Raw genomic sequence first — 16,869 nt, 5'->3', positions numbered from 1 at the left:
GGAGATCCTTAACCCACTGAGCAAGGCCAGGGATCAAACCCACATCTTCATGGATACTAGTTGGGTTCTTAACCTGCTGAGCCACAATGGGAATTCCCTGAAATTCTAAAAATTCTGAAAACCACTATTAGGGAGACTCATGTGATGCCAAACACTGATATGACCTGAATTCATTGGCAACAAAACCTGACCTGAACTAACATAGCTTAGTCTAAATATTTAATATGTTTTATTGCAAAATACGGAGTAAAGTGATTAACCTCACTGTGGGTGCTTACATAGTATATAATAAATGTTTCTTATACTATACTACTTTCTTTTAAAAGAGCAAGAGGGAGTTCCCATTGTGGCACAGTGGTTAACGAATCCAACTAGGAACCATAAGGTTGCGGGTTTGATCCCTGGCCTTGCTCAGTGGGTTAAGGATCCAGTGTTGCTGTGAGCTGTGGTGTGGGTCGCAGATGCGGCTCAGATCCTGCGTTGCTGTGGCTATGGCGTAGGCCAGTGGCTACAGCTCCGATTCGACCCCTAGCCTGGGAACCTCCATATGCCTGAGAGGAAGGAGGGAGAGAGATAGAAAGAAGAGTGAATTTTAGAGTATATCTAGCTCCAAAGGATTCTGCCTAATAAAAGATTGTGGGCTTATATTCTGGATAATACTCTTAAAATGGTACTTTAAATTGGTGATAAACATTAAAATTTTTATTGGTAGAACTAAGATTGAGAGGCAGTATAGTATGTAAGACTTTGTTTAATTCTGTAGATAGTTTAATTCCTTAAAATAGGAGAATATATGAAAAGCAGAATAAGCTCACTGATTACTTTATAGGTATCAACTATAAATAGAAATATATTACTTAAAATTAGATACTGGATAGAGTTCCCATTGTGGCTCAGTGGGTTAAGGACCAGACATAGTCTCCATGAGGATGTTGGCTTGATCCCTGGCTTCATTCAGTGGGTTAAGGATCTGGTGTTGCCACAAGCTGTAGTGTAGGTCGCAATTCAGCCTGGATCTGATGTTGCCATGGCTGTAGCGTAAGCCTGCAGCTGCGGCTCCAGTTGGATCCCTAGTCTGGGAACTTCCCTGTGCCATGGGTGCAGCTGTAAAAAAGAAAAGAAGTTAGGTACTGGAGGAGAGAGATGAGAGGAAGAAGATACTAGGTAACTTCAGTATTAAAAGAGAGAATTTAGGGATTTTTTTTTTGTGGCACAACAGGTTAAGGATCCAGCATTGCCACAGCTGTGACACAGGTTCAGTCCCTGGCCTGGGAATTTCCGTGTGTTGTGGGTGCAGGTCCCTCCCCCTGAAAAAAAAAAAGAGGAAATTTGGAGTATTATATAAAAATATTAACAAGTTACCTGTGGGGGTAGAGAGAGAGTAGGTTAAAGTAGAGAAGGGGAGCGACTAGTCTTTGAATATATCTTATTTTGTGGTTTTGACTTTAGAGTCATCTAAGTATTTTACAAAATTATGTAACAAAGTTAATTAAAAATGCAGTACCTAAAAATCAAAAGTGTACTTGCAGTTAGTGATTTAATTACCTAGATCAAACTGTTCATACACAACAGTTTGTAGGATATCTTTTTTTTTTTTTTTTTTTTTTTTTTTTTTGTAGGATATCTTGAGTTGGATATATCCTAAGAGTAAAAAGAATTGGAAAAAAACCCAGGAATTCCCGTCGTGGCTCAGTGGTTAACGAATCCGACTAGGAACCATGAGGTTGCGGGTTCAATCCCTGGCCTTGCTCAGTGGGTTAAGGATCCAGCATTGCTGTGAGCTGTGGTGTAGCTCGAAGATGCAGCTTGGATCTGGCGTTGCTGTGGCTGTGGTGTAGGCTGGCCGCTACAGCTCCTATTAGACCCCTAGCCTGGGAACCTCCATGTACTGCAGGTGCGGCCCTAGCAAAAGACAACAAAAACAAAAAATAGCCCAGATTTTTATTTATTATATTGTTGATGATAGTGTTGAAATTTAAATTCTTGCCTATTGTGTATATATTATAGGGTTAAGTAAATGAATAATTATGTAGGCTGCATTTAGAATAGCGTTTTGGCATATGAGAAAGGAGAAACAGGTGTTAAGGTTAATGAGATTAGGTAAAATCCCTCTAAACCTGAATTTGAATTGGAAGCAGTAATATAAACTCGTAATATGTGTGAATGTATCTACATACACATTTGTATAAAATTTCCTATCTCTTTGTACTGAAAAGGTAGTCAGCACCCCCACCACCCAGATTGTGGGGGTTTTTTTCTTTTCTAATACATAATGACTTTTATTTTTTTCCATTGTAGCTGGTTTACAGTGTTCTGTGAATTTTCTACTGTACAGCATGGTGACCTAGTTACACATACATGTATACATTCTTTTTTCTCACATTATCATGCTCCATCACAAGTGCTAGACATAGTTCTCATTGCTTCACAGAAGGATTTCATTGTTAATCCATTCCAAAGGCATCTATTAACTCCAAGCACCCCATCCATCCCACTCCCTCCCCCTCGGCAACCACAAGTCTTTTCTCCAAGTCCATGATTTTCTTTTCCGTGGAAAGGTTCACTTGTGCCATATATTAGATTCCAGATATGTGAAATCATATGGTATTTGTCTTTCTCTTTCTGACTTACTTCACTCAGTATGAGAGTCTCTAGTTCCATCCATGTTGCTGCAGGTGGCATTATTTTGTTCTTTTTTATGGCTGAGTGGTATTCCATTGTGTATATATTACCACCTCTTCCTACTTCCTAATCCAGTCATCTGTCAATGGACATTTGGGTTGTTTCCACAGATTCTGGTTTCGAAATACCATTTCCCACTGAAAGATATTAGGGCTCCTTTAAAAAGATAGCAGATTACAGGCCTAAGGCAAGAAAAATACAAGATATACCTAGAATAAAAAGTAACCCTAAAAAGCAGAGTAGGATTGTATCATAATGTCTCAACAGCCAGTTTGAATAAGCTTCCACTGTCAAATATGGAATAATTTGAACCTTAATGGGGCAACCCCCATTCTTTCTGTCTCTGATTTTAACTGCTCTAGGTACCTCATATAAGTAGCATCATATAATAATTGTCCTTCTGTACTTAGATTTTTCATTTAACATAGTGTCCTCAATGTTAAAATTGTGGTACCATATCCATAACACAATATTTACCATCTTAACCATTTTTGGGTTTTTTTTTGTCTTTTTGCCTTTTGCTAGGGCCGCACCTGCGGCACATGGAGGTTCCCAGGCTAGGGGTCTAATAGGAGCTGTAGCCGCCAGCCTACACCACAGCCACAGCAACTCTGGATCCTTAACCCGCTGAGTAAGGGCAGGGATCGAACCCTTAACCTCATGGTTCCTAGTCAGATTCATTAACCACTGCGCCACGACAGGAACTCCCATTTTAACCATTTTTAAGTATATCTTTCAATGGTATTACATGTATTTGTACTGTTATGCTTCTGTCACCACCATCCATCTCCATAACTCTTCATCTTTCAAAACTGAACTTCTCTACCTGTTAAACAGTGACTTCCCATTCCCTTCCTCCCCTGATTCTATTTTCTACTACTAGTAGATTTTTACTACTCTAAGTGCCTCATGGAAGTGGAATCATGCAGTATTTGTCTTTTTGTAACTGACATTTCATTTAGCATAATGTCTTCAAAGTTAATCCATGTTGCGGCCAAAATCAGAATTTCCTTCCAGAGTTCCTGCTGTGGTGCAGTGGGTTAAGAATCTGACTTTATCTCTGAAGAGGCACAGGTTTGATCCCTGGCCTGGTGCATTTGGGTTAAGGATCCAGTGTTGCTGCAGTTGTGGTGTTGGTTGAAACTGCGGCTCAGATTCAGTCCCTGGACCTGGGAACTTCCACATGCTGTGGTTGCAGCCGAAAAAAGAAGAAACAAAACAAGACTTTCCTTCCTTTTTAAGGCTAAATAATATTCCATTGCATGGAGTTTCCACATTTTGCTTATTCAGCAGTACACAAAGTTTCTAGTTTCTCAACATCCTTGCCCAACACTTGTTAACTTTTTGTTTCATTGATAATAGCCATCCTAATAGGATCATGATAGGTTTAAGGTGATATCTCATTGTGGTTTTGATTTGCCTTTCCCTAATGTTATCTTCTCATGTGTTTATTAGGCTATTTGTATATCTTTGGAGAAATGTCTATTTGGTTCTTTTTCCATTTTTGAATCAGATTGTTTTGAGTTGTAGGAAACCTCTATATATTCTACATATTAATCCCTTATCACATAAATGATTTGCAAATATTTTCTCTCAGTGTGTGGGTTTATAATTTCACTTTCAAAAACAAGATTGACCAAAGTAAAATTGAAGTCCCTGTCAGCTCCATGAGTCTGTCTTCTCTGCCTTGATAAATATATTTAATGGAACGTAATTTTGCTTTAATGTTTTCTGTCATTAATGTTCTGTGTCGCTGGAATGAATAGGGTTTGCAGTGCTGGGTGGAGGTCATCTTGCCCCAGGAGAGACATGTGAGCCTAGTTGGTGGCTGTCTAAGCTCCTTTTTAATCTAATCTAATATATTTGAAGATGCCTTCAAGAGGCAAAGGTGGAGTTCCCGTCGTGGCACAGTGGTTAACTAATCCAACTAGGAACCGTGAGGTTGCGGATTCTGTCCCTGCCCTTGCTCAGTGGGTTAAGGATCCCGCGTTGCCGTGAGCTGTGGTGTAGCTTGCAGACTCAGCTCGGATCCCGCGTTGCTGTGGCTCTGGCGTAGGCCGGTGGCTACAGCTCCAATTCGACCCCTAGCCTGGGAACCTCCATATGCCATGGGAGCGGCCCAAGAAATGGCAAAAAGACAAAAAATAAAATAAAAAAAGAGGCAAAGGTCTCTTGTTGACTGCTTCTTATTCAGTGTTCACAATCTCTTTTTATTTTGTTGGTCTTATAATATATCCAAGGATAAAACTGAAGGTTATGATAATATCTGTGACTTTAAGCAAGTTCCTAACCTCTCAGCCCTATCAATTAAAAAAAAAAAAAAAAAAGTTCCCATCATGGCTCAGTGGGTTACATACCCAACTAGTATCCATGAGGACGTGAGTTCGATCTCTGGCCTCGCTCAGTGGGTTAAGGATCCGGCGTTGCTGTGAGCTGTGGTTTAAGTCACAGAGGTGGCTCAGGTCCCATGTTGCTATGGCTGTGGTGTAAACCAGCAGCTGCAGCAGCTCTGATTCAACCCCAAGCCTAGGAACTTCCATATGCTGCAGGTGCGGCCCTTAAAAAAAAAAAAAAAAAAAAAAAAAAAAGACCAAAAAAAGTATTTAGAGACTTAAATGGTCATCTTAAATTTGGCAGGAGTGAGGTATTACTATGGTTTTGCATTTCTTTTTCATTATGTTTTTTTTTCATATTCGCATATGCTCCATATTCTTATCCTTCTACAATTAACCCTAATAATCGGACTAAGTAGAAAACATGTTTAAAATCCAAAGTCTGGCATTCCCATTGTGGCTCAGTGGTAACAAACCCAGCTAGTGTCCATGAGGAGGATGCAGCCTGTCCCTGCTCCCTGGGTTAAGGATCCCACGTGACTGTGGCTGTGATGTAGGTCCACAGCTGCAGCTCTGATTCGACCCTTAGCCTGGGAACTTGCATATGCCACAAGTGCGGCCCTAAAAAGACGAAAAATAAAGTCCAAGGTCTAATCGCCTTTTTTTCCCTCTAGACTAACATTTAATATGGAAATAACTCCTTTCCCCATCCTAATTTTCCAAATTGGTCTTAACAGCTTCAAAAAATTTTAGGAACCCCATTTTGACATATTTTACAGATGATCCATGCATCTCAGTTTCTGTTTATAAAAACTAATAGTCATGGAAGTTAAATGTAACTTATCCATGTAAGTGGTATGAAATTAGTGACAAGAGAGAGAACCTGACACTCATTGTTCTTTCTATTCCCCAAAACAGTAACAAGTATTTTTATAGCAAAGGTCAGAGTTTTCAAAAAAAAGTATTGGGCAAATCCATTCCTTTAATGTTCTCTGTGGCAAAGGAGCCCCTTTAAATTATGCTGAATTCTTCCTCTTGGAGGTTCACAATGCACCTTAGCACTTCTGAAGTAAAGAAATCTGTCAGGCTTTGTTTAATACTACGTTTTCCAAACATCGGGAAAACACTTTGAAAATGCTGGCCTAGAAATTTTTGCAGGGAGAGGTTGATTTTTGTTTAAAAAATTTTTTTTTCATTGAGTTGTTAATTCTTTCTGTTGCATTCAGCATGATTTTTTCCCCTTTTAATTGGATCTGCTACAATCCCTGAAGCTTATTTTAAGCCAGTTGGATCATCTGATTGAGATTGGTAATGTCAACTCTTAACGGAAGGAGTTCCCCAGAAAGGTGATTCTGGGGAAGGATTTATCAGCTTTCTAGGGCCATTTGCATCCTGTGGGCCTCTCCCAGTCCCATAGACCCTTTCTCTCTTTCCTTTCCTGTTACATCATCCAAGATTAGGTTTTATCCTATTTTATATAGGAGGCAGACAAAGCTTTCCTGGAATGAACTCTGGAAAGAAAAGACTGTGACTAACTCACATCCAGCATCTAAAGGCAGCAGATTAGATTAAGAAATAAATAACGTAATACTGTGTTCCATTTGGCATGGGGTTTTGGTTACCTAAGAAATAAATTGTTCCCTGAGAATTTTGAGAAATATGGCTTTAGTGCTAGAACTGCTTAGTCAGGATTCCCCCAGGATTTGCAACTGGGGACACAAGGTGGACTTAAGGGCTCTATCCGATCCAGAAAAATCTTGCCCACAAAGTCTTTCCAAAGCCTATGTTTATTTTAATATTAGAGCAATAGTAGGAGGTACGAATGTCATCCAAATCAGTTCATCTTGAAAGGGATTTCCATTGACTAGGAACTACCAAGAGACTCTGTCGCTAAGTCCCAAAGACATTTTTATTTCAAGCCACCACGCCAAGCTTGAGATCTCAGCTGTCCCTTGTGGTTCTAATTGTGGTGGCAAATAGCCATCTGTATCTCAGCTGCAACTTCTTTAGTGCTTGCTACATGGGGCTGATGATGTCTTCTAACTCTTCTGTGGTTGCTTTGGAATATCTAATTGTGCTCATCATAAAATTGAGGGTTTTTTTTTTTCTTTAAAAGGCATTTTTGGCATGGTTTAAATCTCAAACAGACCAAAATTTTCAGATGAAGATAATTTGTGTGTGTGTGTGTGTGTGTGTGTGTGTGTGTGTGTGTGTGATGAAGTGAAAATAGTTAACTCTGTCCACTTCTATGGACACTGACTTCTTCATCTGGAAGCACTGCATCATTCTTCCTTGGTATGTTTCAACAGCATACTTCGTGTTATGGTAGTGATTTTACTATGCAATCATTAGGAATCAAAAGGCTATAAAACAACAACAAAATGGAAGCAGTATGGAACTTTAAGATTGAATAAAAGAAGGAAGTGAGAAGACTGCCATAGGAGTGACACTTTTTAAATTTTTTTGCTTTTTAAGACCGAATTCATGGCATGCGGAGGTTCCCAGGCTAGGGATTAAATCGGAGCTAGAGCAGCCGGTGTACGCCACAGACACAGCAACTCCGATCAGAGCCGCATCTGCCACCTACACCACAGCTCACAGCAACGCCAGATCCCCAACCCACTGAGCAAGGCCAGGGATCAAACTTGCATCCTCATGGATACTAGTCAGATTCATTCCACTGTGCCGCAGCAGGAATTCTCTGGAGTGACACTTTATTTTATTTAAATTTAAATTAATTTTAGTCTATTTTGTCCCTTTAGGGCTGTACCCACAGCATATGCAGGTTCCCAGACTAGGGGTCGAATCAGAGCTACAGCTGTTGGCCTACACCACAGTCGCAGCAACACCAGATCTAAGCTGCATCTGCCACCTACACCACAGCTCAAGGCCAGATCCTTAACCTACTGAGTGAGGCCAGGGATTGAACTTGCGTCTTCATGGATATTAGATTTGTTTCCACTGAGCTATGACGGGAACTCTTTGAGTGACACTTTAGATAGAAATACTTTACCAGCACTTTCCACCATCCATTGTTACTTCCAGGTTCAAAGCTTATCTTTTTTATCTTTTATTCCCCCTCATTTTGGTAAAGACTTTTATTTTGTATGTTTTAATCCTGAATTTTTCTTAACGTATTTCAAACTTGTCTTTTTTTGGCCGCAGCTGTGGCATGTGCAAGTTCTCAAGCCAGAGACTGAACCTGTACCATACAGTAACCTGAGCCACAGCAGTAACAATGCTGGATTCTTAACCCACTGAGCCACCAGGGAACGCCTCAAACTTTCTAAAGGAAGTATCGTCTGTGCTGCTCTTATGTTTTAGTTCCTGTTGTGGCTCAGTGGGTTAAGAACCCAGCTAGCATCCATAAGGATGTGGGTTCGATCCCTGGCCTCTCTCAGTGTGGTAAGGATCCAGCATTGTCGCAAGCTGTGGTGTAGGTCACAGATGCAGCTCAGATCTGGGTTTATTACGGCTGTGGCATAGGCTGGCAGCTGCAATTCTTATTCCCTTCCTAGCTTAGGAACTTCCATATGCCAAGGGTGCGGCCCTAAAAAGAAAAGGAAAAGAAAATACAAGTCTTTAGTGACCGAGAATAGGATTTGACCTGTAAATGAGGCCACAGATTTGACTTCTGGGGCTCTATTTTCTTTTCTTTTTTTTAAGTATTTAGCTACAGTTGATTTACAGTATTAGTTTCAGGTCTACAGCTTCAGATTCTTTTCCATTATAGGTTGTTATTACAAGGGATCCGAGCCGTGTCTGCCACCTACACCACAGCTCATGGCAACGCCGGATCGTTAACCCACTGAGCAAGGGCAGGGACCGAACCCGCAACCTCATGGTTCCTAGTTGGTTTCGTTAACCACTGCGCCACAACGGGAACTCCTATTATTTTTTAAAGACCCTATTTTCTTTTAAAAACTATTATAAATGCCTGATAAACCTTGAAGCTTTTAAGAAGCTCAATTTGAAAACTAAGATTTATTATTTAGACTTAACTGTTTTTTAACTTTGAACTCAAATTAACACAGATTTAGTTTCTGTTTTATAAAATTGACAACATTCTAAATGAATTACCAAAAAAATGCTTTTTCTGCATTTCTAATATCTAAGAATAGAAAACTGAGTTTACTTACGCTAAGCATCAAACTTAGTGTAAATTTCCAGAAAAGTGACTTTTCTGGAAGAAGTAATTTTCTTGACCATTTAACATTCACAAAACAGTCAGTATATTAAACCCTCTGGGTTCCTTGTTAGGTAGTTCTTAAGAGGACGCAGTCACATCTCTGGCTGCCATGCATCAATAGCTTGCACTAATGTAAAAAGTCTAATGTACTGTGTTCTCCTAGGGTAGGCAGGTAAATTTCAAATAGGAAATTAGACAGAAGCCCTTTCTCTCCTTCCTCTTAGTCCTATTAAATAGATATATCAACCCCTATCTCCAGCAGTTTAGAGAGCCTGTTTGAACCATCCTACATGCTTGTGAATAAAACTTGTTTTCTTGTCTCCTGTTTAAAAAAAAAAAAAACAAATAGGAAATTAAATTTAATCACATGAGTATATGATTTGATTGAAGTTACTGCTACTTTGCATAATATCTAATTGATAGGAAGTTTCCCTATCTTTTCTTGAACTTTATAGGTAGGAATTTCTATACTTAGGTAACAAATTTCCATATATTTATAGTGGGAAAAGATTGAAGGAAAGCACAGATGTTGAGTGATTTTTCTTACTAAACTTGAATTCCTAAGGTTACACAGTGTAGCAGATATGAAAATAAACTCCAAGAATCTTGACATAGTTCTATTTTCCATCAGTTTTTTTGTGGTGTGTGTGTGTGTGTGTGTGTGTAATTCTATTTGCTAAATCATTTCATCCTTCATTACGAATCTAGATTAATTGCCTACTGGTTGGTTTCCTAACAGTTCCAGCAATCGATTTTAAATTGTGTTTTCTCTTAAATCAGTATCCATTTTAGTCAGATAAATTTTACATATCCAGATAGTGTAAAGATGTAAAGAAGTATTCCTTTTTTTTTTTTTTTTGTCTTTTTGCTATTCCTTGGGCCGCTCCTGCGGCATATGGGAGGTTCCCAGGCTAGGGGTCCAATCGGAGCTGTAGCCACCGGCCTACACCAGAGCCACAGCAACGCGGGATCCGAGCCGCGTCTGCAAGCTACACCACAGCTCACGGCAACGCAGGATCCTTAACCCACTGAGCAAGGGCAGGGACAGAACCCGCAACCTCATGGTTCCTAGTCGGATTCGTTAACCACTGCGCCACGACGGGAACTCCCAAGAAGTATTCCTATTAACACTCTTCTGTCTTCTTTTTGCCCTTCTGTCTCCTGCTGGCAGCTCTGAAAATTAAGGTTCTAGGGTGTGGAATTTATTTTATAATTGTTAAAATTATCTCTTGATGGTACTCCCCTGTCCATGTTAAGTCATAGTATCAGGTAAAAGAGAGTAGTGTTTTTATTTCAGGGCTCTTCCTCAGGGGAAGATGGATAAAAGTTTTGTTTTTCCTTGTGTCTCCTCATTGTATTTATTATAACTTCTCTCAAAATTGCTTATAGAACAAGCAGCCTAAAGATACTTAGTTTTAAAGTTTACCTTTCCTTCCTCCTCTTTCAGTAAAATGCCCAATAAAACAGATTAAGGGTCAATTTAAACAATTTTATCTAAGGTAGAGAAACAGAACAAACCATTCCATTTATCTGATCTTTGTATGTCTTTATCAACATACATGTATTTGTAGTACTGGTATCAACCTCTTAAGTGTTTATGAATTATGTAGAATGTTAGACTTGTAATTGCCTCTAAGGATTAAAAAAATTTTTTAAGCATTTTTTTTATTATTCAAATGAATTTATCACATCTGTAGTTGTACAATGATCATAACAATCTGATTTCACAGGATTTCCATCCCGCAGCCCAAGCACATAGGATTAAAAATTTTTTGAAAAATTTCTTTGTGTCTAAATATTTTCCCATGTGATTTGAAATACTTCCTATAACTATATTTAAGTCTGCTATTTACTTTTTGCTTTCTTAGAAAGTATATAATTGGTACATTTTATGGCTCAAAATTACAGCTAACACTCACTCATAATTAAAGTTTATATGTTTATATTTTATGAAATATTTACATGTGAACTTGACAGCTTGTCATTATTTGCAAATAAAAGCAGTTTTCAATAGCTTGCTTTTTTTAACTGTGCTATTTGAAGTACATTTGAAAAAATAAAATTATTTTTGTTTCATATCAAGAAATGGATGAAAAGAGGCTACTGGATCCAGGGTTGAAAGTTCGAAAAGGCCTCTGGGATTATACTCTGAAGAACCAGCAGATGGAATGCCTGAGTGACTGAAGAAAATGGGTGCTAATGCATCTAACTATCCTCACGCATGTTCCCCGAGGGTAGGGGGAAGTTCTCAAGCCCAACAGACTTTTATAGGTAATTGTTTCAGCTTTTATAATTTCATTTTCTTTTGTGAATATAAATAGAATTGTGTTTTCAGGGGTCTTTTTGGATGAAAAGATGATTGAGCTATGGAAAAAGTTATTATAGATAATATTCTTCAGCATCCATATATTTTCCCAACAAATTAAGTCTGGCTTACATGATTTTTATCCTAACCAAGCAGCTGTAACACAATTGATCTTTTCCTTGGTTGTGTTAACTGTAATTGACAGTTACCCTAGGAAAACTAGCAATCTCCATTGGTGTGGAAGTGGCAAAATATATTTCTTATGTCTTGGTCTATTTATTTTGCCTGTACAGATGTAACCTTGGTAGTTAAGAAGAAAAAAATAGAAACATTTCACAATTATATGCAAGTAATATTCCTAATTTGCAAATCTGCCTCTTATTTCCCAAAAATCCATGATTACAGTGTGTGACATCTGGTCCTTGATAGCCAGAGAACCAATAGCATTTTTATCTTTATTTTTTTTCCAACAGCATTTTTAGAATTAAAAATCTGCTTTGTTTGTCACATGTTCTTATTTAATATAAAAATGAGTTTATTTGAACTTTTTAATCTTCCTTTATAAAAACAAAAGTCAGTTTTATTTCAGTGGTTCAGAAATGTTTGTAAAAATGTTTCACACAAAATATGTATTAATGTTGAAAATGTTAAGAAAAAAACAAATTTTCATTTGTTTAATTTCCTTCTTAGGGACATCATCCTTTTCTCAGCAAGGCTATGGTTGTGAATCAAAATTATATAGCCTTGACCATGGCCATGAGAAACCACAAGACAAAAAAAAGAGAACCTCTGGCCTTGCCACCCTCAAAAAGAAGTTTATCAAGCGTCGAAAATCTAATAGGTCTGCAGATCATGCCAAACAGATGCGTGAACTCCTCTCTGGGTGGGATGTTAGAGATGTCAATGCGTTAGTGGAGGAATATGAGGGAACTTCAGCCTTAAAGGAGCTTTCTCTACAAGCCAGTTTGGCTAGACCAGAAGCCCGGACATTACAGAAAGATATGGCCGATCTTTATGAGTACAAGTATTGTACTGATGTAGACTTAATATTTCAAGAAACTTGTTTTCCTGTTCATCGTGCCATTTTGGCAGCAAGATGTCCATTTTTTAAAACACTACTTTCTTCCTCACCTGAGTATGGGGCAGAGATCATAATGGACATCAACACAGCTGGTATAGATATGCCCATGTTTTCTGCGTTGTTACACTACCTTTATACAGGAGAGTTTGGAATGGAGGACTCAAGGTTTCAAAATGTTGATATCCTCGTTCAACTTAGTGAAGAATTTGGAACACCAAATTCCCTTGATGTAGATATGCGTGGACTCTTTGAATACATGTGTTATTATGATGTTGTCCTTAGTTTTTCTTCAGACTCTGAACTGGTTGAAGCTTTTGGTGGAAATCAAAACTGTTTAGATGAAGAGCTCAAAGCTCACAAGGCTATTATTTCAGCACGGTCCCCATTTTTTCGAAATTTATTACAAAGGAGGATACGGACTGGTGAAGAAATCACAGACCGAACTTTGAGGACTCCCACAAGAATTATATTAGATGAGTCCATTATACCAAAAAAATATGCGAAAGTTATATTACACTGTATGTATACTGACATCGTGGACCTCTCGGTTTTGCACTGTAGCCCTTCTGTGGGGAGTCTCAGTGAAGTTCAGGCTCTCGTCGCAGGGAAGCCAAACATGACCAGGGCAGAAGAAGCCATGGAACTTTACCACATAGCACTGTTCTTGGAATTTAACATGCTTGCACAAGGTATGAAATTCTGACTTTTAATCTTGATTTCTAGAATTACATGTTTGTCTTCCAAATTGAAAACACAGCCAGTATGTTCCATGATTTCAGTGTTTGGGATGTGACAGGGTCAGTTTCTTCAAATCTTGTAGTTACGACATCTGAGACCGAATTAAGGGTTAGTATTAATGTGGCTCTTCATTTGGTATTAAAACCAAGCATTCAGTCTTAGTGATTAAGTGGGAGTTCCCCTTGTGGCTCAGTGGTTAACAAATCCGACTAGGAACCATGAGGTTGCCAGTTCGATCCCTGGCCTCGCTCAGTGGGTTAAGGATCCGATGTTGCCATGAGCTGTGGTGTAGGTTGCAGATGCGGCTCGGATCCCTCATTGCTGTGGCTGTGGCATAGGCCGGCGGCTACAGCTCCGATTGGACCCCTAGCCTGGGAATCTCCATGTGCCGTGGGAGCGGCCCTAGAAATGGCAAAAAGACAAAAAAAAAAAAAAAAAAAAAAAAAACTTAGTGATTAAGCAATAGCTGAGACTTGAGGCTCTTTCATCCCTAATGTAAGATGATAGATGTGGGAATATATAATCACCACCCTGTCTGCCCTTGAACTTTGAGCTAGCTCCACTTTCCAGATATCAGGGTTACTCTTGCCCTAAGACTCCTTGGATAACTTAGATTCTCATATTTACATTCAGTGCCTTATTGATTCATTACAAAAATGAAGCTCGTCCCATTTGGAAACCAATTTCTTTGAATCAAAGAATTGGGGGCAATGTTTCTGATTTAAATGCTAAAATATTCTGTCTTCTTTTCAAGTTCAGCTTGTACATCAAGTAACAATAGGGTATAAGGCACAGTGCTTAGACTTGTGTACCTTCTTCATTTAATTAAAAATTTTTAAGTTAGAGCAGCACTATTTTTGTGTATAGGCAAGTAAACACATGGAAGTTATATTAAAAGAATTTGTATAGGGAGTTCCCACAGTGGTGCAATGGGTTAAGAATCTGACTGCAGTGGTTCAGGTTCGATCCCCTGCCCAGCACAGTGGGTTAAAAGCATCCAGAGTTGTCACAGCTGCAGCTTAGCTTCAGTTCCTGGCCTGGGAACCTCCATGTGTCATGGGTGTGGCCATTTTTAAAAAATGTATATCTGTTGGTAAACATTAGCATCTTAACACTTCAGAGCTGGAAAGAGACCTTCCATGGGAGAGCAAAGGGAGTTTGCTGCCTTAACAGAATGCACACTCAGCTTTCTGTGGCCGTTTATTAAAAGAAAACAAGCTATGTGACATGAAATTAATTGAGAAATTTAGCTGATGAGTATTTGCTAAAAGAACATTAGAATTTACCACTTGGAATGTTAATGATTTGGGTAACAAATGTTAATTTAAATAAGGAAAGCTCAGCACATTTTTCTAACTTAAAAATAATGTATACCATGTGGCTAAATCAACAGATTAATAGAACTTTGAGAAATAAAAGCCTCAGTTAAATAACGATGTCAACAATAAAATAGAATTAAAATAAATTAAATAAATAATTTAATTATATATTCCCACATTTTAAATAAATTAAAATAAATTAAAATAAAATAAATTATCAGAAGACATTGATAAACATGAGTGAAAAAAGTTGAAATTTCTGTTACATAAAGAATCTTTTAAAATCTTATCTTGGAGTTCCCGTTGGTGGCTCAGCAGGTTAACTCAACATAGTGTCTGTAAAGATGTGTGTTCTATCCCTGGCCTCACTCAGTGGGTTAAGAGTCTGGCGTTGCCACAAGCTCTACAGCATAGGTCACAGATGTGGCTTAGATCCAGTGTTGCTGTGGCTGTGGCGTAGGATGGCAGCTACAGCTCTGATTCATCCCCTAGTCCAGAAACTTCGATATGCCACAGGTGCAGCTGTAAAAAGAAGAAAATATTATTTTACCATTGTCTGTGTAGTAATAGTACTAATTTTGTTTTATTCAAAATATCATTAAAATATTTTCTTATTAAACCAAAAATTATTAGTAATAGTAGACTATTTAGACATCAAACTATAGGAAAATATGTCATGAAAGATAACTTAGCAGCTTGACCTTCTTTCATTCTGTAAAACCAAATCTATCAGAAAATACCTTTACAGAAAAATTTAAAAGTTGCAACATTATCAAAAAGGTCTAATAATCTCTATTTTCTCGAATTGGTTTTATTTTTGATAAGTTTAAATAATAAGAAATCAATGTATATTGTAAATACTTTGGTGTTTTTAAATAATGGGAACGCATCCCTTAATATAGTTTTGTTTTGTTGTTGTTTTAAGTTTTCAATGGAAAGTAAAACGGTAAGCCAGTTCTTGGATTTTGGATGATGCTTAATCTAGAGTTCTTTTATGTTAAGTGAGTTAAACTTTTTATATATATAATTTACCTAGAAATTGTATTTTTTGGAGCACATTTAAAGATATAAAACAACACTCCTTGCAGTACCTTAATCTTGTTTACTTAAAACAAGCAAACAGGTATTTCCTTAAATTTAGGTGTGCATGGCTCTCAGATTTCTTTTATTATTCAAAATATAGAGTTTGGGTTATTTGGTGTTTTGTGGGGTTTTTTGGTATGTCATGCAAGCCTTTACCTTTTTCCCATACCCATTATACTGTTCATACTAGGGTTTATAACAGACCATAACTTCAGCAAAATTTTTACCTTATTCCCATGGGAAAGAGAATATTTAATCACTTGGGGAGGGATTTTATATCATAAAGCTTAAGAGCTCAGGCTCTGGAACCAGACAAACTGGATTTGACTCTTTTACTATCATGTTCTAACTTGTTTGACCTTAAAGTAAGTCATCTCCCCTAAGCCCCTGTTTTCTCATTTGTAAAATAAGAATAGTAACCCTGTAAGGTAGGATTACCAAGATTTAAGAAAATGATAAGAAAACGCTAAGTGATCTGAATAGTGCCCAGTACTAGTAAGCATTCAGTATGTGTTAGCTACTATATAATAATCATCACAACATGTATTGTTCACTACCACAGTCTTTCCTAAAACTAACTTAAAATAATTTTATAATTATATTGACTAAACAATGTATTAAGAATATTTTAAAGATTTTTTCCAAGTAATTACTGTTTTTTAAGATTTTCTCATAATTTTATCACTAGTGAGTTGGTGCATACCACTTATCAGACTATTTTAAGTATCTGCCTGTCACTCAGCAGTTGGTTTTTCTCAGAGTTCTGCAAGCAGATTAATCCAATGATACTCTTAAGGTATTGATTATGAATGAATAACGTAATGAATTGTCATCTCTCCCATGCATCCAGCATGGTACTAGTTATGTGCCATTTTAGAGAATTAAGAAAATAGTCACTGAAATAATTTTCTGTGTTCTGTGATTCAGACAAGGACTCCCAGTTAAGAAAGGCTGTAAGACAAGATTGTTTGGCACCTTGAGGGTGGGACCATATTGTTTTCATCTTTGTGTCCCCAGGGCTGGGGCAATGGAAGGCACTCAGTAAATGTTTATGAATTAATGACTGTTACCTTTTATTCCAAATTAGATTTAACTTTAAAAATGAAAGCCTAGGAGTTCCTGTTGTGGCTCAGGTCCCC

The 16,869-nt window shown here is 37.9% G+C and overlaps 1 protein-coding gene across 2 annotated transcripts in view; it reads left to right on the top strand.

Annotated features, from left to right (window-relative positions):
- The window catches only part of BTBD7 (BTB domain containing 7), an 89,568-nt gene that overhangs the window by 20,028 nt on the left and 52,671 nt on the right, over positions 1–16,869 (top strand). For both annotated transcript variants that reach the window (XM_013989219.2, XM_013989220.2), the window contains exons 2-3: positions 11,288–11,475; positions 12,200–13,279. In XM_013989219.2, coding sequence (XP_013844673.1) covers positions 11,394–11,475; positions 12,200–13,279 — 1,162 coding nt within the window. In that variant the 5' untranslated portion in view covers positions 11,288–11,393. The remainder of the gene's footprint in view (positions 1–11,287; positions 11,476–12,199; positions 13,280–16,869) is intronic.

The sequence above is a fragment of the Sus scrofa genome, chromosome 7 (genome assembly GCF_000003025.6).
Source record: "Sus scrofa isolate TJ Tabasco breed Duroc chromosome 7, Sscrofa11.1, whole genome shotgun sequence".
Lineage (NCBI taxonomy): Eukaryota > Metazoa > Chordata > Mammalia > Artiodactyla > Suidae > Sus > Sus scrofa.
The sequence above is the reverse complement of the archived record's forward strand: the minus strand, read 5'-3'. Positions and strand labels throughout refer to the sequence as shown.